Source organism: Microtus pennsylvanicus, chromosome 12, assembly GCF_037038515.1.
Source record: "Microtus pennsylvanicus isolate mMicPen1 chromosome 12, mMicPen1.hap1, whole genome shotgun sequence".
Taxonomy (NCBI): Eukaryota; Metazoa; Chordata; class Mammalia; order Rodentia; family Cricetidae; genus Microtus; species Microtus pennsylvanicus.
In genome coordinates, this window is record NC_134590.1 from 70575635 (window position 1) to 70597998 (window position 22364).

Sequence of the window (22364 nt, forward strand, 5' to 3'; positions counted from 1 at the left end):
TCGGACAAAGCCTGTTCCTGATTATGTCTTGTACCTGGATAAACAATGAAGTCAACTCTGTGTCATCTGGTATAAATTCAGCGGTTTCAATATGCAAGATAACTCTTTCTGCATATTGTGAATCTGTAACTATATTAAGAGGTTCTTTAAAATCCCTTAGCACCATAAGAATGGCATATAACTCTGCCTTCTGGACAGAATTATAAGGGCTTTGTTCCACCTTACTCAATTCATCTGACTTGTAACCTGCTTTCCCTGATTTATTTGCATCAGTATAGAACGTACGGGCTCCAGTTATTGGAGCATCACGTACAATTCTAGGAAGAATCCAAGAAGTTCTTTTTATGAGGTTAAGTCTACCACTTTTGGGATAGTTGCTATTAATTTCTCCCAAAAAATTAGCACAAGCTCTTTGCCACGGTTCATTGTCTTCCCATAACTTTTTTATTTCTTCAGTAGTAAAAGGCACTATAATTTCTGCTGGGTCTATACCTGCTAGTTGACGAAGTCTCAGCTTACCTTTTATAATTAATTCAGAGACTTTTTCCACATAAGTTTTTAATTTTTTACTTGGTTTATTAGGTATAAATATCCACTCTAAAATAATATCTTCCCTCTGCATTAGAATCCCTGTAGGAGAAATTCTGGAAGGCAATATGACTAGGATGCAGCTAAGATTTGGGTTCACCCTATCCACATGTGCCTCCTGTAATTTTTCCTCAATCATTGTCAGTTCCTTTTCTGCTTCAGCTGTCAGTTCTCTTGGACTATTCAAATCTTTATCACCATCTAAGGTTTTGTTTAAATGAACTATTAGATCAGGTGTTATCCCAACAGCTGGTCGTAGACTGGAAATGTCTCCTAACAATCTTTGGAAGTCATTAAGAGTCTTTAACCGGTCTCTCCTAATTTGTGCCTTTTGCGTTTTAATTTTCTCTAACCCTATTCTGTAACCTAGGTAATTAATAGAATTTCCTCTTTGAATCTTTTCAGGGGCAATTTGTAATCCCCACCTAGGCAAGACTTTCTTTACTTCTTCAAACATCCTTTCTAAAGTATCTTTATTTGAATCAGATAACAAGATGTCATCCATGTAATGATAAATAATGGACTTGGGGAATTGTTTACGAATTATTTCCAATGGCTTACTTACAAAATATTGGCACAGTGTAGGACTATTGAGCATACCCTGTGGGAGGACAGTCCATTGATATCTCCTATTGGGCTGAGAATTATTATAAGTAGGCACTGTGAAGGCAAATTTTTCTCTATCCTTTTCTTGTAACGGTATAGTGAAAAAACAATCTTTCAAATCAATAACTATAAGAGGCCATCCTTTTGGTAACAGAGAAGGCAAAGGAATTCCAGATTGTAGTGAGCCCATAGGTTGAATTACTTTGTTGACAGCTCTTAGATCTGTCACCATTCTCCATTTACCAGATTTCTTTTTTACAACAAACACAGGAGAATTCCAAGGGCTGGTTGATTCTTCAATGTGGTGAGCATCTAGTTGCTCCTGCACCAGCTGTTCCAATGCCTGTAGTTTATCTTCAGCTAGAGGCCACTGTTTGATCCATATTGGCTTCTCAGTTAGCCATTTTAAAGGTAGGGCTGTTGGTACCTCTAAAGGTTTGGTATTTGCTGTATGTTCTTGTACAGCCTGAATGGCTAGTGACCTTTTTCCATAATACCTCATCATATACTTCCCAGAATTATGAGTTCCTGGAACTACAGGAATGTTAATCTGGGTATTCCATTGCTGTAGCAGGTCACGGCCCCATAAATTTATGGCAATATTGGCTATATATGGCCTTAGTCTTCCTATTTGCCCTTCGGGCCCTATGCATTCAACCCATCTTGTGCTTTGTTTTACACGAGATAGGGTTCCAATTCCCAGGAACTGAACATCTACCTCTTTAAGAGGCCAATTCGGATGCCAAGATTCTGGGGTAATGATACTTACATCCGCACCTGTGTCTAATAAGCCTTCAATAAAAGTGCCATTTATACAGACTCTTAGCTTTGGTCTTTGATCATTAATAGAAGTCTGCCAAAATATACGTTTACTCTGTCCAACTGGGTTTTTTGACTCATCCTCCACATGGATTTCATCATTTAGACCAGTATTACTTTTTACAGCAGAAATTGGAGCTTTTAATTTTCTTGGTGAGGCACGTTCTCCACTGTGACTGGGAATGACTGGGCCACTGTTGGCTTGGGGGCCTGCGAGAGGCCCCTCAAGGAGTTTCCCGACGGTATCGGGTTGCCTTGTTTGTCTGTTGTTGACCTGCATTCATTGGACCAATGTCGGCCTTTACCGCATCTCCTACATATACCTGAAGGCCTAGGTCTCCTATCTTTGTCATTCCCAGAGGAGATAATATTCCTAGAAATTCTGTGCCTGCAATCCCTTTTCAGATGTCCTAATTTACCACAATTAAAACACCTGGCAGTTTGATGTCTCCTCATTGCTGTGGAAATCGCTTCTCCTACCCAAGATTCATCGTTATAGCTAAACGTCTCAACATTCATCGTATGCTGAATCCATTCATCCATAGGTGCTGATCTAGACTTTAAAGGCCCAATTATCTTTTTGCATTCTATGTTTGCATTCTCAAAAGCTAGAGATTCAAGAAGTATTCGTCTAGCTTCTGGGTCTGTTACCCCTATGTCCAGAGCCTTAATTAATCTTTGCAAAAAGTCAATAAAGGGTTCTCTCTGTCCCTGCCTAATTCTGGTATATGATTCAACCCTTTTTGCTGGATCTTGTATCCTATTCCAAGCATTTAAAGCTGCTTGGTGACATAGACACAGTACTTCATCATCATAAAGAGCTTGGACCTGTGGATCAGCATATTCTCCTGCACCAAGAATTTGGTCTTGGGAAACCTCAATACCTTTTGCTCTTCCTTGCTGTTCCATATGTTTGGATTCTTCTCTGAAATAAATTCCAAACATCAAGGAAGGTCCATTATCTAAAACTGCAGACACTAACTGATGGAAATCATGGGGGGTAGCTCTAGCATTAGAAGCCCAAGTCCTTATCATTTCCTTTACGTATGCAGAGTGCAAGCCAAAATTAACAATAGCTTGCTTAATTTCTTTTAGATCATTCATTGCTATTGGCGTCCATCTAGCTTCTCTGACTCCCTTTGAGCCTTTAGAAGTTGACGCTTTGTCAGAATTAAGTATAGGGTATGCTGCTAAAACCTTTGGTAAGCCAGTTCTAATAGCTGGTGTTGGCATTGTATCCTGTCCTTGTGCCTTATTACTCTGTTCACCAGCTCCAATCATTTCTTCAATCATTTCAAGTCTTTTTATTATTGTCTCTTTTGAATCCTTAATCTCCTGACCTGCATGAGTTTCTAGTAAAGATTGTATGGTTCTTAGGAGTGCCATGATCTTCCTAAATGATAGAATATGCAAAAGAATACTAAAACCTAGTAACCAGTAAATTAAGTTATCCCCATAGTCATATAAACCTTGCATGATATAACCCATTGTATTGGTAACCAGAACAGTAAAATTCGCGTTAGAAACGGGAACTGCCATATTACCTATTATCCAGCAGGTGGCGCTGTTGCCAAGTCTCGACGAAAACACGGTCCCGTTTCAGAGTCCGCCTACTATTTGTTAAAAACTGGAAAATGTAAGTTGCTCAACAAAGTAAATGTAATTAAATCAATTCCAGAGATGGAACCAGAAACCAGAATCCAGGGGTAGAGAAGAGCAACCTGGAAGCCGCTTATGCCTCCACGTGACAGAGTCACCCTGAGGGGTTGCAGCTTTCAGCAACCGCGTGCTCTGGTTCGCGCCACTTAAGAGCTGTGCTTGCAAGGGAGATTTAAAAACGACTCAGAAAAGAGCAAACCAGGCGGGCAGAGACTACGCGGGCCTGTGGAGTTTAAATCCACAGGCAGCGGCTGAGGAAGCAAGGGCTCCCGCCAAGCTGAACAAGCGCCCGCCAAGCCGAACTTGCGGCCGCCAAGCCGAACTTCCGGCCGCCAAGCCGAACTCGCGGCTGCGAGCCGGGAGAGGTTCTAAAACCAAACGTTGGACGCCAAATGAAGGCGTAAGTCACAAACAATGCCACACCAGTTTGGAATTATGATTAATAGGGTGGTATTTATTTAAAGGGGAAAAAACTTACAGATCACTGTCAGCCCTCTGCGTAACCAGGAAGGAAGTCAAGTCACCGGCGGAGCAGGAAGTGAAGAGAGAGAGGAGAGGGAAGTGGCCGCTTTTTTAAAGGGAGAGAGACCACGCCCCAAGGGGCTGGTATCTCAGCGGCGATAGGCTGGAGGAGTGGGAGGACCTCCCGTAACATATATACATACATACACACACATATATACACATATGCTCATACACACTCATGAGTGTGCTAATCTCATGGGTTGCTACTGGGAGGGAGGAAACAGTTTTGTTCTCTACCATTTTTGGTTCTATGTTAAGGCCCTAGAAATTAAACTAACAAAGGTATATTTAATTTTATATATACAGACAAGAGTTTTACAAAGAAAAATTATGTATTATGTATAATTATATATAGAGAGGGGAAATACAGAAGAAGAAACAAAGATGGAAAAAGAAGAGACAGAGGAAAGTTTCTTTGTGTTTCTGTTACTGTGAAGAGACATCATAACCATGGCAACTCTTATAAGGAAAACATTTAATTGGGGTGGCAGCTTACAGTTTCGGAGGTTGTTTCATTATCATCATGTCAGAGAGCACGGTGCCATGCAGGCAGACATGGTGCTGGTGAAGTAGCTGAGAGTCCTACATCTTGCAGGTAGCAAGAAATGGTCTGAGGGGTACACGGAGCAAAGCTTGTGCAGAAGCGACCTCAAAGCCCACCCCCATAGTGGCACACTTCTTTGAAAAAGACTGCACCTACTCCAACAAAGTCACACCTCCTAATAGTGCCCCTCTTTTGGGGAGCCATTTTCTTTCAAACCACCACAGAAGGGCAAGAGAGAGGGAGGATCAAATGATGGGTTTGAAGAAAGAGACTTATACACAGGTATTATCAAATGGAAATGGGTTTGGCATTCTGGGGAGGAGAAGTGTCTAGTAAAGTAGTCTCCTCTGCTTGTGTGTGTAGGTGGTCAGAGTAGTCTCTGTAAGTAGCAAGTGCAGAGATACCTTTGCAAGTTAGCATGTTCTTTACAAAAGGGAAGTTTGTGAACTCTTTATCCGGGGGCTGGGGAGATTAAACAGGTTTCTCAGAGTTTGCTGGTTTAAGTTAGCTGAGTAGTCCTTGTGTCAAGACATATATTTTAGCGTGGCATTTTCTGGTATCCTTCCTTTTGTCATTAGATGAAAATATTTGTGCAAAATTGTTAGCTATAGGAAACACAGAGTGATGGAAATTGATGAGTTAAATTTAAGGGATAGATTGATTTGTATTCATGAAGCCTTGTCAGCCTGTTCTACTTGTGTGTGCAGAGACATGGTGGATCTGACTTCTGCTGGCAAAGCGGGAATTCTCTTTGGCTACTGTCCACAGCAGGATGCCTTGGATGAGCTCCTGACTGGCTGGGAGCATCTCCAATACTACTGCAGCCTCCGTGGGATTCCAAGACAGTACATTCCAGAGGTAAGCAATCTTGCGGTTTTCCAAAGAAAAGGATCCACTAAGGGCTGCTGGTCCATTAACTATGGCTCCAAGGCTGTTCTCTCTCCCCAGGATAAGAAGTCATATCGGCAGATGAGTTCAGGGAAGTAATTTTCCAACATTAAAATTTTATTGATATTGTATATCGAAAACTGTGTCAGTGAGGGAGTTCTATGCAAAAAATATTTTCTGTTACTTTGTATCTGTACGATTTTTCTTGTTCCTATAAATGTCTGTAGATTTCCTGGTTTGTGGTTTGTGGTCAGGAACAAATACTGCAAAACTAGACACAAAGTGTTTGTAGAGCTTGGGAGTTACTAAAGTGGATTACAGGAGCAGGCAGAAAGTTTCCTGGGAGGAGTGCCTTTCTGGGTGGTCTCAGGAGAATGAAGGAGCGCCTAGAAGGGCAAGAATTCTCAGGCCTGAGAGTGATGGAAAGCAGGTGAAACAGTCCGCAGGGGAGACTTGACTCTTCTGTTGATGCAAGCTGCAGTCAGATCAGAGCTACTAGCCTTGAAGACAGCTCAGAGAGCATTTAAAGTAGGAATGCATCAGAATGGAAGGCGCTTAAGCACATTTTGCCCTTTACACACCTCTTTGTAGTATGTGAAGTGCTGACTAGATTTCTGGTTCTGCAAAAGAAGTAGGATCAAGGGGGTGGAGCTTATCAATTAGAGGCTGTAGGAGTTGGGACATCCTAGGATTCACAGTAGACAAAGCTAGTAGCCACTGCTCTTACTGGTCCATGACAATTCATTCTCTGTGTTGTTTTATTAATGCTGTAGTCTTTCTTTTTTATATTTCTGTTCCATAACTTATAGCTGCTTCGAAGCCAGAATAGAAACTCTCCACTTCATTGCTCACACCCAGGACACTTGACCTACCTCCCATGGTAATAAACAAAGCTAATTGACCACCGAGTAAAGTAGAACTTCTCTTAACATCCAGTACTAATATTTGGCTCTATCTTTAATAGGCATTTTCTCTGTCAGCTCCCTCTTGTTAGCTTTTGATGGAAGAGGTAGATTGTTGGCAGTGGCTATAATCTGGTCCCTCCTGTCTGGATGAATGCACTTATGATGTCTCCCTTAATAAGACTTAGTGCTCTCTGTCACCCAGGCAATTGCTTTCTGACAATCCACTGTCCTTCAGTCTGTGTTTTGAACTCCTCCACTGAGAAGTTCCTTTAATGCTCACCAATTAGGAACTAGCTTTATTTCTTTCATGAAGCTGTAGTGGATTATGCAGATGATACTGCGACTTGCTCATTCAGCAGTTTCTAATAGATCTGCACATTTTCTACATATTCCTAAAGGACGTAGTGCCTCTCCCAGCCGATTTCTCACTACAGTAAATTGTGTGAGCAAATTGAAATGTAGAATAAGCGTAGGTTCTTATTACAGATATTAGTGTTAAGCAACATAAAATGATGATCCAATTAATTTCGTCAGGAACCATATCTTAATGTTTCTTTCACTGTGGATCCCATACTGGTGAGGTTACAAAATTGGAATGAAAACTCCCAATAGCTTGATGACTACACGCCCACCTTAACATTGCATCATGACACATCACATATGTGAATGTGGTGGTGTTAACAAACCCCTGCCGTCAGCTCTGTCAATGACTGCTATATTTAATTCTTGACTATTGCTAGTTTAAATATTTGAGGCACCAAAATGTGTTTTCTTCTGGATTGGTTTACTTCTACTTACAAAAATGGGTTACCATAAAAGCGATGTCCTGGCAACAGCCTCATGCACTTTGTATTTACCATAGCTCTTGATAGTATTGAGAGGTCATATTCATGCTCAGTGATTGACAGCTACCACGTTGCACTGGGAGAGAGTTGTTTGAGTTCACAGCATGATGAAATGTCTCAAGATGCAGTCCTCAGAATGCATCCTGCCCTTAAGAGATGTGTGATTGTCTTTCTGTACATATGTCTCATACCCTGTTGAAAGTAGTAAAGAAGTGTTTGCCTGATTTTAAAACCGGAGAAAGTGAAACACAGAGTGATCAGGTAACAGCTCTGGAGCACAGGCTTTTGATTGACACTGCCCTGACAGTTGCTAGCTAGTAGACTAGAACAAAATATCTTCCATCACTGACGTCTCAGGCTTTTTGTGTGATCTAGGAAATGGAAACTGTGTTTAATGACTATAGATGCACTCTAGCCTGGAGCTTTTCTTATTTTCACTTTTTAAATTAATTTACTTTTTTTATTTAAAAGTAGTATTTTTTCATTTTACATACCAATCCCAATTCCCCCTCTCTCCCCTCCATTTACTCCCCACACCTTCTTGACCCCACCCACATCCACTCCTCAGGGAGGGTAAAGCCTCCCTTGGGGATTCAACAAAGTCTGGTATATCTAGTGGAGGCAGAACCAAGTCCCTCTCCCTGTATCAAAGCTGAGCTGAACTCCAGGCACTCAATTCACCTATGGTAAGTTTGCTGATCTGTTCTATCTATAATCTTGCCCTTTACAGTTGCAATCCTTAAATGTTTATTTAGGCAAGGAAAGCTTATCCCTTCCTTTGACTTGAATTCAGGTTCTGCCAGTTGAACAAGTTTCCAGTCCATTGTTCATACTGTACAGTTGTGAGCTGAGGGTGTACTTCAAGCTTGTTCACACTGTACAGTTGTGAGCAGAGGGTGCACTTCAAGCTTGTTCACACTCTACAGCTGTGAGTACAGGGTACATTTCAAGTTTGTTCACACTGTACAGTTGTGAGCAGAGGGTGCACTTCAAACTTGTTCACACTCTACAGCTGTGAGTACAGGGTACATTTCAAGTTTGTTCACACTGTACAGTTGTGAGCAGAGGGTGCATTTTTAAGCTTGTATTCGCCTGTCCAGGTTGGCAAAACATTTAGTTCTAACATGTTGAATGTGTTATAGCCTGGGCCATAAAGATAAGGAATTCCAGTCTTCTGCTCTGAAGGTGGCACACTTTGTAGAACTTTCTGAAAGAGTGACATCTGTAAGATCTTGTAACTTATGACATTTAGTTACTCTGGGACAATAACAGTGAGGTTTTTGTGGTTTATGACATTTTGGGGTCTAGGTAGCACTTTGCCAGCCTTGATTTCTAGGTCATTGCGTTCGACATTATTTTGATAGTGGCACTGAGTGCAGAAAAGATCGCAACAAAATGCTTCTTATTAGATCGTTTTCACTTATTTTCCAAAAGTGACATTCCATTAGATCGTACATTTGCTCCCACACATTCTGGAAGCTTCCCTGTGATTAATGGCTCTGGAACTTGTAGTCTGCACTATTTAACCTTTTGTGAAATTAGAAAAATATGACAGACACTCTTTGGTTTCATAAAAATAACCAACAACATTTGGCAAATTTGTTAGCAATGTATTTACTCTGAAGTGCGTTGCTATAAAACCAGGACTTTTCATCATTATTTTGCTTTGTTTCTCCCCTTTATTAGCCTCTTTTTATCCCTCTTCTGAAGAGAATGCAGTATAACACAGTAAACACTTGTAAAATATGTACATTTTGAACGTTTTCATAACTCTAAACAGATAACCCAAATTTTCACTTTTCCCATTTCTGTTTGTTTTTGCTAGTCTCACAGCTCTTTGTGTTCATAATTTTCCAAAAGCGTCGACTGCCTGTGTGGTCACAGTGCTGCTCTCACTGAAGCAAAGACTTCTCTTCTAGGAAGCCTGCTGCCTCCCTCTGTCTTCCCTATGAGCATCATGCAGAACAAGTCTTACAGTTCGGCTTTGGATCCCATGGACACCATGGGTTGTCTTTAAGCTTCCCAGCATAGGCTTTCTGTCTGAGTCTTTTCACTGCAGCTCCCCAATTAGCTATTTGTGCTTGCTTGCTAATTCTGTGTAAAATATTTTGAAGTTTTTTATTTGTGTAAAGAGGCTTTTATTCAATTTATTTTAATAGACATAATTGGACTAAATGAATACAGGGGAAGGGATGCTTCCCATGAAGACAGTCTGGAGAAAATGGCTTGAATATTTTCATTGAGAACAAAGTATTGACCTTGAGATGGCTTTCTCAGAGACTGTGGGAGACTCAAGATTTAGTCTCTATCTACCTCTTGGGCCTTGACTTCTCTTTCTTTGACTCACACTGTTTGAGCACGGCCCAGCACTTGTGTTTTCTAAATTATTTTGAAGCCACACAAATACAGACTGAATAATTTAGGTTTAAGATGTTGTCATCCAAAATATTTTGAAGTTTGTAGCATATCATCATTATCTTATTATAACCCTAAGTTATATATGTTTGTGAAAAAGTATATGCATCATCTTAACACTGTTTTATTTAGTGCTTTAAAATATACAATTATCAGTTGTCATAATCTTATATAATTTGTCCTTCTACATTTGAACTAAGGTCTGCTTTTTCACTAATTTAATTATATGACTGTATCTGAAAAACAAATCTGCATTTACATCTGCATTAACACCTTGATTAATGTAGATTTTTATCTACACAAGAATTATATGAAGTGTTTATTTTTAAAATTGTACAGACAATTGGAAACAAACAAACAAAATGCCTAACCTGGGTCCCACATAAGAGACAGAACTGGACATAGGTAGGAAGTAGTTTAGGGCAAATTATTCTGGGGAACATTAACATAAGTATGGCCTTAAAGACTTGGATGATGAGCATTGGGGAGAATGGAGATTTGAATTAAAATTTAAGGGTAAAGGGGTGTGTGGTAAGATACAGACTGGAGCGGTGGATAGAATAGAAGCTATGAGCCTGAGGGTAAGGGCTTCAAAGGTGACTCTGGTGACTGAGGATGGAGGTATGTTCTGATGAATGAAGTAGCACCCTCGTGAAATGACCAGATAGTTCTTGGCAGCTACAAAGAAGAAACTGGTACCATCTTTCTTCAGTCTGGATGCTGAATAAATAAACTCTGAATGTATAGATGCTATCAGTGGCTTATTTCCCTCATTTGGTGTCATTTCTCAGCCTTCCTTGGGCCCCCTTTATTCTACTCACCTGAATGTAGATTCTCATCTAGACTCATCATTGACTCAGAGGTCTCTGATCTCCAGACCCGTGTTTGGACATCCTAAGTTTCCAAAGATATGGGACCCTCTTTCCTCTTTTTTTTTTCACTATTGCTCCTTTTTTAATAATGTGATATGAGATCGGGAAGTCTTCTGGTCCTCTGTGTGAGAGGACTACAGGCATGGTGGGAAGAGGCAGGAGGCAACCCAGTTCATGTGGACATCATGGAAGAAGGTTCATGGATAGCTTTTCTCTTCCAGGTGGCTGCAGACCTGGTAAGGCGCCTTCACCTCGAATCTCATGTGGACAAACCTGTGGCCACATATAGTGGGGGCACCAGACGGAAGCTCTCCACTGCCCTGGCTCTGGTGGGGAAACCTGACATTCTCTTATTGGTGAGTGGTTGAAATATCAGGGCTGTGTTGATGTTGTTAACATGAGCTGGAAATTGTTTCAATTTTCAGAACTTCCCCAGGAATCAACTCTATGGACTCATAGATTCTCTGCTCTGAGTGAATATTTTCCAACATATTATAAGATGCCAGAACCATTTTATAAAAATCATACATTCTTATGGTATAGTCACATAAAAATGTTAACTTTAAATGAATATTAAATTTTATCATCCACCTATTATCTGAAAACAAATACATGTTTTTCTTTAACATTTATTTAGTCAGTCTTAGTTTTTATTTCTTTATTTTTGAGAATATAATAAAATTAGAAATTTCTGCTTTCCCCTTTCGTCCTCCAAATCCTCCGTATGCCCCTACTTTCAAATTCATAGTCTCTTTTCTCATTAATCGTTATTGCATGCAAATATGTATATGCATATAAAGACAGAGACCTAAGCAGAGAACTCTTAACAGAGGATTCTCAGATATCTGAAAAACACTTAAGGAAATGCTCAATATCCTTAGCCATCAAAAATGCAAATCAAAACAAATTTGAGATACCAACTTACTCCTGTCAGAATGGCTAAGATCAAAAACACTGATGATAACCTATACTGGGGAAAATGTGGAATAAGGGGAACACTCCCCCATTGCTGTTCTTTTGAAATCTTGTAGAATTGTGCTCTGAAACCATCTGGTTTGGAGCTTTATTTGATTGAGAGACTTTTGATGACTGTTTCTATTTCCTTAGCAGTTTTAGGTCTATTTAATTTGCTTATCTGGTCCTGATTTAATTTTGGTATGTGATACTTGTTCAGAAAGTTGTCCATTTCCTTTCCTTTGTTCAGAAAGTTTTCCAATTTTGTGGAGTACATATTTTTGAAGTATGACCTGATGATTCTCTAGATTTCCTCCTTGTCTGTTGTTATGACCCCTTTTAAAATTCTGACTTTTGGATATTCTCTCTGTGTCTTTTGATTAGTTTGGATACAGGTTTGTGTATTTTGTTGATTTTCTCAAAGAACCACCTCTTTGTCTCATTAATTCTTTGTATTTTTTTGTTTCTATTTTGTTGATTTCAGCTCTGAGTTTGATTATTTCCTGTCATCTAGTTTTTCCGGATGAGTTTGCTTCTTTTTGTTCTAGGGTATTCTGTTAAGTCCCTAGTATTGGATTTTTCCCGTTTCTTTATGTAAGCATTTGGTGCTATGAACTTCCCCCCTAGCCCTGCTTTAATAGTGTCCCACAATTTGGGTATATTGTACAGCCATTTTCATTGAGTTTTAGGAGGTCTTTAATTTCTTTTTTTATTTCTTCCTTGACAGAGTGGTGATCCAGCTGAGCACTGTTCAGTTTCCATTAGTTTGTGGGCTTTCTGCAATTGATGTTGTTGAATTCTAACTTTAAACCATGATGGTCCAATAAGACACAGGGGGTTATTTCCATTTTTTTTGGTATCTGTTGTGATTTGCTTTGTTATTGAGTATGTCGTCAATTTTGGAGAATAATCTATGAGGTGCTGAGAAGAAAGCATATTCTTTTGTGTTTGGGTGAAATGTTCTATAGATGTCTGTTAAGCCCATTTGTGTCATAACGTCTTTTTGATCCATTATTTCTCTGTTAAGTTTCTGTCTGGCAGACCTGTTTAGTGGTGAGAGTGGGGTGTTGAAGCTTCCCACTGTCAGAGTGTGTAGCCTGATATGTGAGTTAAGCTTTAGTAATGTTCCTTTTGCAAATGAGGGTGCGCTTATATTTGGTGCACAGATGTTCATAATTGAGACTTACTCTTCTCATTCTTCGATTCCTGATATTCTTACTTTTGGTATTATCATGGTGTTGCATATTTCCTGGATATTTTATGCTAAGCTAATGTTGTTAGACTTAACATTTTCTTCCATTGATGAATCTATTTCCTCTATTGTATCTTTGATGCCTGAGATTCTCTCTTCCATCTCATACGTTGTATTTGCTTGCATCTGTAGTTCCTGATTGTTTACCTAGACTTTCTATTTCCAGATTGTCTTCAGTTTATGTCTTTTTTGTTGCCTCTAATTTTGTTTTCAAGTCTTGAACCATTTCTTTCACGTGTTTGATTGCTTTTCCTTGGTTTTCTTTAAAGGATTTGTTGATTTCTTTCATTTTTTTTTTTTTGGTTGCCTTTTTTTCCATTTCTTTAAGAGAATTTTTCATTTCTTCTTTTAAGGACCTCAATCATCTTCATAAAGTTATTTTAATGGTGTTTCCTTCTCTTTTATCTGCATTGAGATGTTCAGATCTTGCTGTTGTAGAACCACTGGTTCTGGTGGCGCTGTATTCCTATTTGTAGTAATATGAACGGCGGCGGGGCTGCGTCCCCAACACCCCAGCCGCCTGCTCGGCAAGCTTATGCCCCGAAATAATTACACACAAACTGTATTCATTTAAACACTGCTTTGGCCCATTTCTATCTAGCCTCTTCTAGGCTAATTCTCACATATTAATTTAGCCCATTTCTAATCATCTGTGTAGCGCCCCTAGGTGCGCTTACCGGGAAGATTCTAGCCTATGTCCATCCTGGGTCGGAGCTTCATTGCTTGCGTCTGCCTGGGAGCTGGGAGCATGGTGTCTCTCTGAGGCGTCTGCTCCCGAGAGGAGAGCTGTCAAGTCTGAGCTCACTTCCTTTCCTCCCAGCGTTTTGTTCTGTTTACTCCTCCCACCTATCTTCTAACCAATAAAATTGGCCAAGGCAGTTCCTTTATTAGCCAATGACCTTCCTCCATCACCTATTTACGTTTTTGAGTATATTCTCACCCTGTTGTCTACCCATCTCTTCCTCCAATCTGAACAGGTGGAACCTGTGTTTCAGGGGGGTCCCTTTTCCTCCAATTTGTGTAGTTGGGGGCCATGACTCCTTTGATTTCTTCTTCAGGTGTAGGCAAAGGAGAGCCTTTGATGATCATTTCTTCAGGTACCTAAGGGTCCAAGGTCTAAGGGTCTTGTTTTGGAGGGACTGAGGCTTCAGTGGTCAGATAATTTCTGGAGGCCACTGAGTGCTGTCATATCAGCCTGCCCTGCTACTGCTCTTGCTTCTCCTTCTATGGTCTGGCTCTGCCTGCTGCTGCTGCTGCTGCTGCTGCTGCTGCTGCTGCTGCTGCTGCTGCTGCTGCTGCTGCTGCTCTTTCTCCTCCAGGCCATCTGGCCTGACCAAGCCTGCTGTGCTATTTCTCACCTTAGAGATATTTCAATGGCACTCCATAGTTTCTAGAACTTCCCTTTTTCTCTGATGATGAGAACTCAGAAAAGCCCGGGTTTATATTTATTGTAGCTGTAGTGATATATGTCCATAGCAAATCATGAGGATGGGCATCCAAGTTGTATTTAATTTAGCATATCCTCAAGCATGTGCTGAGAGCTTCTTTTATGGCTCTTGGTGATATGAGAGGTAGTAGAATGTCCAAGACAGTGTTCTCAACCTTCCTAATGCTGTGACCCTTTAATGCAGCTCCTCATGTTGCGGTGACCCCCTAACCATAACATTATTTTGTTGATACTTCATTACTGTAATTTTGCTACCGTTATGAATCATAATGTACATATCTGGTATGCAGGGCATCTGATCTGAGACCCCTGCTGGGGCCAAGACCTGCAAGTGGCAAAGCGCTGCTCCTAGGAGATCTTAGCAGAGGTCTTTAGGTCACTGTAGGAGTGTTCGAAGTGGACAGGAAGATTCTAGCTCATTCCTTTTTCTCTTTACCAATTCCTGGTCATGAAGCAGAAAGCTCAGTCATTCCTCTGTGCTGTGAGGTATTGCCTTGTCTTCGTGTAGAAAAGCAATAGGGCTGGTCCTTGGGGTGAACCTTTAAAACCAAGTCACGTGAAACAGTCCTTCTTTATAAATTGGTTTTCTCGGGTATTTGTTATAGTGATGGAAAGCTGTCTAACACATCCATTCAGCGTGGATACAGAGGAAGGCAGAAGGAGTTCTAGCAAGAGATAGAGCAGGAACACGGCCTTATGTCACGGTAGCCTGTCATCTATCTGGGAATGGCCAATTCAGGTTGCCTTACCTAGGGGGAAAGGATTGATTGTAAATAAACAGAGCCAATTGTTGTGTATATAAAAATTGTTGAAAATGTGTACAATAGTTTAAACACGTGAAGAGCATTCTTTCTATGCCATTGTATTGTGTATTTAAAAATTGCTCTAAATATACACAGTCATTTAGCTAGGTAAAGACCATTCTTCCTATGTGATTGATAAGAATTTCAACAGCTCAGTCCACCCAAAGTTTCACCTTGGAAGACAGTCCAAGGGGCATTCAAAGTCTAGGAAGTAAAAGTGATCATTTTATATTGTTCACACATGAAAACAGCATTTCCTTGGGGAAGATAATGGAGATCCAGAAGACCTGTACTAGAAGAATTATTTTGTCCTCTTCTGTTTGGATCTTAGAAACTCTGCTTGCTCTTGTTTTGCTGCTAAATGGTCTAATATAAATGCTATTTATTTATCATAATGAAATCTATCCATCTATCTATCTATCATCTATCTACTATCTATCTATCTATCATCTATCTATCAATCTATCATCTATCATCTATCACCTATCATCTATCTATCTATCTATCATCTATCTATCTATCTATCTATCTATCTATCTATCTATCTATCTACTACCTATCTATCATCTATCATCTCTTGTCCCATTCTGCTCTGACACTATCCTGTCACAATGAGGCAGGTTGTGTTGAGTGTAGCGATCACTGGCATTCATCACTTTCCACTGAATGTTCTCACACTTGTCTAGGCCTGGCATGTTTCCTCATTCCACTGGACCTCTACCCCAGAGCCATTTCCTTGGCTCATTGAATACCCAAGGTTTTCTTCTTTCCTATATCCTCATTCCCTCTCATTCTGAGTGTCCAGAACTCTGGCACAGTGGCCAAGTGACCGGGTTTAGATGTGCTACTACAGTTCCGTAGCGTGTCCTTGAACATGTGTGCCTATTATCTCCTTGTCACAAAGCAGTACTCTTAATTGTGTCTGTCTCTTAGAGATGTTGAAAGCAGTAATTTAATCCATGTTAAGTGTGTCACCCAGTGCCCGGCAAGTTACTGTGATGATGGTGACATTCAAATCATCAGATTAAAGTAATGCCTTTGACATTCTCCACAGAGGCAAGAAGTGCGCAAAATCCAGAAAGATTTAAAATAACCCACTCAACCTTCTGTCTGAGCAATACCAGCTCCCACTTTTTATTTTCTTACTTTTTCATCAGAACATAGACATCACTTGATTTGCAGAAAAGACCACGTGTGCGTTTTCCTGTTCAGTGTTCCTCCCCCACTCCCCTTCTGCTTTCCTCTTTGGGGAAAGTTGATGGCCAGAAGCTCTTAAGAGATATATACTTAGTGCTCTCTAGCTGCAAAAAGCACAGACATGCATCACACAGCTGGGCTAGACTTCCCTTAAAAGTGGCTCCGATAACAAGTACTTGAGAGTTTATTGAAGAGGAAAGCTTCAGGTTCCAAGAAACTTCAATTTATTTGCTGTTTTTCAATAAATGATGCCTTTTCTACTATCATATATCTTTCTGGTGGAGGCCATTCTGAAAGTTTATGGAAGTAGAGGTTTCATTTTAAAAACATCACATTTGGCTTTCCTTACCAGATCGCCGGGAGAACCAAGGCTGGTGTGAAAATTTCTCCTCTCCCTGCAGTTTTACTGAAGAATCATTGATAAATATGAGCAATATAAATTAAATAAATAAAATATACAATGTGATGTTTTACTATAAAATTACATTTGTAACGATGACCACAGCCTAGCTGAATAACCCCACATAGTGACATCGGGTGGTGAGGATAAAATTCTAACCACTCAACACAGTACTGTTGATTACAGACCCTGTCAGTTCAGTTTTCCCACTATCAATCAGGTTATCATAGGTTTGGTCACTCAGAGAACAGAGGCTCATTGTTCTAGAAGTCTTAAAGGTTGGACATCCTGGATTAAGGCGCATACAGGTATAGATATGTGACAATAATCCATTTTCAAGATGGCTCCAATTGTGCATCCTCTAGAGAGGAGAAATGTTGTGTCTTCATGTGGCAGAAGTCACAAATACAAAAAAGGGTGACCTGTCTAACACCTTCTTTCATAGGTAAACCAATGGCACCCATGAGGGTAGAATCTCTATAATACAATCACTTCCCAAAATCACACCTCCAGGTCCAGTTTCAGTGGGGACTATCTCTCAATTTGGAGAGCACAAAACATTCCAGCCATAGAAATCTCCAGTCCAGACTCCATTCTGATTGATTAACTAACTGAAGTGTTCTGTCCTTTGGCCAGTGTCTACCCAGTTTCCCACGTTCCACCTCCAGAAACTTTTCTTCTGCTCTTTGTTTCTCTGAGTTTTAGAGTTGATATGCAGGTGTGATTTCCCTCCTCTAACTAGTTTTGTATCTACCCCCACTGAATCTTTAATTATAATTGTCAGTGACATGCACGCACACACACACACATGCACATACACATTCACACACACACACACACACCCTACTGAGTCCATCCGTGTTGCTCATATTGTATTTCTGGGGGGATGACCGCTTGGGGTTGGATAACTTATCAGGAAGTTGTTCCTGAAGATAGCTGATTCTCTCTCTCTCCGCAGCAGGGTTGTCTGTATCTCTCCCTGCCAGGGTCTGTATTCATGTGATAGGATAGTAGATGTCCATTCCTGTCTGTGTTCACCAAATGACCACCACCGTGTGTGTTTTCTTCCTCTCAGGATGAACCAAGCTCTGGGATGGACCCCTGCTCTAAGCGGTATCTGTGGCAAACCATAACGCAGGAGGTTCGGGATGGCTGTGCTGCGGTGCTGACCTCTCACAGGTGAACTGTCCCCTCTGACTGCCAGTTCCAGAGCAAGGCTTGGTAGCAATGACATCACCCAGAGAATGGCACAGATGCCTTCATTAGTCTGCAATCCCAGGAACCTTCTGGAGACTAAACCGAGAGGGGTTCTATCAGGTGGTCAAGGTCTACAGAGGAGTGGGTTAGAAGTGAGCCTTTCCATGAATGGTGACTATATATCCACTCAAACTGTGATGCTCAGGTGAGGGCTGGCTGAACTCTGTCTGCCTTTCTTTAGGATTCCCTAATTCCTTCCTACCCAGAACCCCCCTGTTCCCAACTGTAAATCATCTGAGATGCCTGCCCAGATGCTACTGGACCTTATTACAGAATTAATTGAGAGTCCCCCTCTCAACCTGACGAAACCCTTATGTGCCATTTAGCAATACAAATGTAGATTTCATGAAGCCATTACTCGGAGAGTGATAGAGTTTGGTTAATGACAACCCTGAAGATGAAATGAAGAACAGGTTGTAAGTTTAAGCTAAAGTATGCTATAAGTAAGATGTCAGGAACTGTTAAGATCTGAAATTTGGCATTTATGGGCATTTCATATTAATAGAATTATATAACACATTTGGATCTGACCCCTTTCATTTAGAGAGCATTTAATGCTTATCCAGGCACATGCCAGTAGTTCCTTCTTTATTCTTGCTGAATAGTGCATGACTGATACTTTAAGAAATAAGGATGGCACTGTGGTTCAGTGGGTAAATCTACTTGTACATTTATTGGGGCCCAAATTTGTTTGCCAAACACACAATTGAACAAGAGAAACAACTCCTAAAAGCTGTCTTCTTATCTCCATAAACATGCCATAGTATGCATGTGCCCATATTCACACAGAAATACGTACATGAGAAGTAATAGCTCAAAAAAAGAAATAAACATTTATCTGTTTGGAGTGGGACATTTGCTACAGTGAGCAAACCCCCAGAGACATATAACATCTTCATCTGAATCCATGTTTATAGTGTTGGGCATTCCATGGATTTGGAAAAATATCCAATCCTAAGATATAGCCTTAGCTTCCTACATTGTTTGAAAAGTTCCTCATGTTCCTCTGTTCGCCCTTCCTTCTCCCAACCTCTGGCAATCAGACATTTTACTGCCTGTATAGTTGTGCCTTATCCAGAAGTCACACATCTGGAATCCCACCCAGGCCTTTCACGTCTGGCTTCTTTTCCTGTTTCACTCATTTTCTCCTTGTTAATAAGCCCGTTGCCTTTCAACAGCGAGCACTATTCTATTGTCTGGCTGTGCCAGAGTTTATGTATCTGCTCACGTACTGACAGATGCTTTGATTACTGACAAGTTTGGGTAATTACGAGCAAAGCTGTTATAAACATCCATGTGCAGGTTTTTATGTGGATGTTTTTCAGACCTTTTGAGTAAATGCCAAGTAGCTAGATTTGTTGGACTGTGCAATGAGCTCGTGTTTGAATTGCGAAGAATCCCTCTTTTCTTTTGGTAGCAATACCAATTAAACCTAGAGCCCGACACACACTAGGCACGTGATTTACCACTGAGCAACATTCCCACCTCTCATTTACCCTTTATTTGGAGGCAAAGTTTCAAAGTTGCCCCGGCTGGCCTTCAATTTCCTCCCTAGTTCAGGATGGCCTTAAAACTGTGTTCTCTCTGTGTTAGTTAGCCCCCCCCCCCCAAGTCACTGGGAATATAAACCTTTATCACAAGGCCCTCAGGATCATCTTTTCCTTCTTCTATTTTTGTGACCTTATATTTATGTTTTATTGTTTAGGTAGAAGAGGTTATACATACTGAGATCCTGTGGTAAAATCTCTTCTTGGATGTATGCTTTCAAATGCTTTCTCTTAGTCTATAACTGTCTTTGGGAATATTAATATTTAAGGTTTTTCTATTAATTTTAACTGTGCTTTGTTTTCATGATTTGTAGAAATTATAGCTATGAACTTTGGGCTTGCAATTCATGAGAACACTTGTTTTAAGATAGGTTAATACTGCTAGCTTTTAATAATCTTTGCTCTACTTAAAGCTATTTATGTTTATATATAATATAATGAAAGAACCTCAACTCACTGCTCTGCATGTGGCTATCTAATTGTTCCAGAACTGTTTTGTGGGAAAACTACTCATTCCCCATTGCGTTATGGAGTGTTGTGGGTAATCAATTATCTGTGATGAGCAGTCTTCCTCTTCATGTTGGGACCTGTTCTTGCCCTCGGCTCACAGGACTATCCCCATTACAGGGCATTTTTTGAGGCATGGCCAACAAGCTGTGTGACTTCTCCATCTTTTTTTCGTATTACTGAACCTTTCATTCATTCACACACATTTACTAGTCTCCCCTGTGGTTTATTCCTGATACACAGTTTATTTTGAAGTGTTCTTTAATTTTCAATGTTTTTGGAAATTTTCCTAGTTCTTCCTGTTCCACCATTTAAATATAACCCTGGTAGGCTTGGAGAAAAGTTGGTTTCTATCATTTAAAATTTATTAGAAGACTTTAAATTGCCTATAGCAGGGGTCAATAAAGGAATTACAGTCTATTTTCCATAAAGTGTTTTTGTTGAAGAGTGGACTTGTTAGATGACAGCGCATCTCTGGACACTGAACAGAAGTTTGTAGCTATTGTCATATTTTAATTAGATATTTCCCCATTTTGTTTTATTTTATTTTCTGGATATTTATTCCAAGATTGGATAGTTTCTGCGTATCTCTAAGTCTTCTGAGTTTTCCCTCTCTCACCTTGGAAGTGGGTGTAGGTTCCTGTCGAGTTTTTCAGCTCATCGCCTGGCCTGGCCTCACCTGCCCTCGGTGGCCTGTTGCTGAATCTAAGCAGGGGGATAGTGGCCCACAGTAGGCCACAGGTGAACATGTTCTTACTTTGTCAGATTTTTTTTGGCATCGTCTTTACAGAGTCACATGCTACATAACCATTGCTCCAGTCTTGGAGTTGTGAAATGGTTTCGTTTTTAGTCATGTCCAAATTTCTTGTTGGTTTTGGGGACAATAATCTGGTAATTTTCTCACTCAGATGTAGCCCGAAGGGCCACACCACCTGAGTTTTTGTTTCTATTCTGTTTTGCCTTCCAAAGGAATATTTTATTTTGCTGAAACAAGTGAATTTGATAGTTATTTGACTTTATAATAATGTGCATGTATTCTTGCTGTAGATGTTCATACTGCTCTGGAGTTTCAGCAATTGCACACTGATATACTGACTCTGCTTGCATCTGTTGCTGGCGCAGGCATGGTTCTTTGATGTCCAACCATGGTCCTTAGATGGGTAGAGTAGATAATGGTGAAAATTCTTTTTATTTCTCATAATATATGTAATTATTGTAAACTATTCTCTCAAAGAGACCACTTATCACTGAGGTTTCTCTTTTAAAACCTCCTATTCATTTGCTTTCACGCCAATATTCTACATTTGCATACATACAGATTGATTTCTCCCTATTCATCCGATATAAAGATGTGAATGACTCGGTGTGAATGAAGATGAGGGAGGCCTGTGTGATCCTGTGATTTTGATGCAATATTTTCCTCTGCGGATGCCTTAACACACAGCATTTTTGGGCAAACATAAGGCAGGAAATGAGTGGGAGGGACTGATAATTGTCCATCCCAGAAAGGACATTTGGCTTTCTCCTACTCATCCAGTACTGATGCCAAAGTTCCAGTACAGGGCGTTAAATCCCAGTCTACCCCCTCACCACTTATCAATACCATGCAGGATAACCACCCAGGGAAGAAAGTCCATGTTCATTTTGATTTTAAGTAAATGACCCATGGTTGTTTTCACTGTTGGCCAGTCTTAGACTTTGTGTTTTCTTCTTTTTATAAAAGACAATCAAATTAAATTCCCTGCCCTGAGCTCTGGGCTCAGATTTTGTTGTACCTACAGACACTGAACTGTGGTATAGTCCACTTAGACCTGCCACGTCATTCACTCTAATGTTGAAGCTCATTTGTCCAAAGCTCATTTAAGATATTAGTGTGAAAATAACTTTGTGTTCTTCGGACAATAGCGTCTTTAACATGATAAGACATGTTAAATTTAAGTTAGTTAAGGAAACAGAGGTTTTCTGGTGACACTGACATACTATCACAGTAACTCTAGAGGCTGAAGGATGGAAATTAATTTGAACTGCCTTTGTAGGCTACATAGTGAGTTCAAATCCAGCTTGGGCAATTTAGTGAGAACTATCCAGAAAGACAAATAAAATATGTACTCACTCATAAGTGGCTTTTGGACAGAAAGCAAAGAAAAACCAGTCTACAATCCACAACCTTGGAGAACCTAGACAATACAAAGAGGACCCTAAGGGAAACATACATGGACCTAAATAGGAAGGAGAAAAAGACAAGATCTCCTGAGGAAATTGGTTGCATGGGGGTTACAGGAGAGGATAGAAAGGGAGAGGAGAGGAAGGGAGGGGAGCAGAGGAAAATGTATA

The 22364-nt window shown here is 40.3% G+C and overlaps 1 protein-coding gene across 1 annotated transcript in view; it reads left to right on the top strand.

The window, feature by feature from the left end:
• The window catches only part of Abca13 (ATP binding cassette subfamily A member 13), a 408645-nt gene that overhangs the window by 348756 nt on the left and 37525 nt on the right, over positions 1–22364 (top strand). The window contains exons 57-59 of the mRNA XM_075943386.1: positions 5449–5599; positions 10888–11022; positions 17795–17898. Of these exons, the coding sequence (XP_075799501.1) occupies positions 5449–5599; positions 10888–11022; positions 17795–17898 (390 nt within the window). The remainder of the gene's footprint in view (positions 1–5448; positions 5600–10887; positions 11023–17794; positions 17899–22364) is intronic.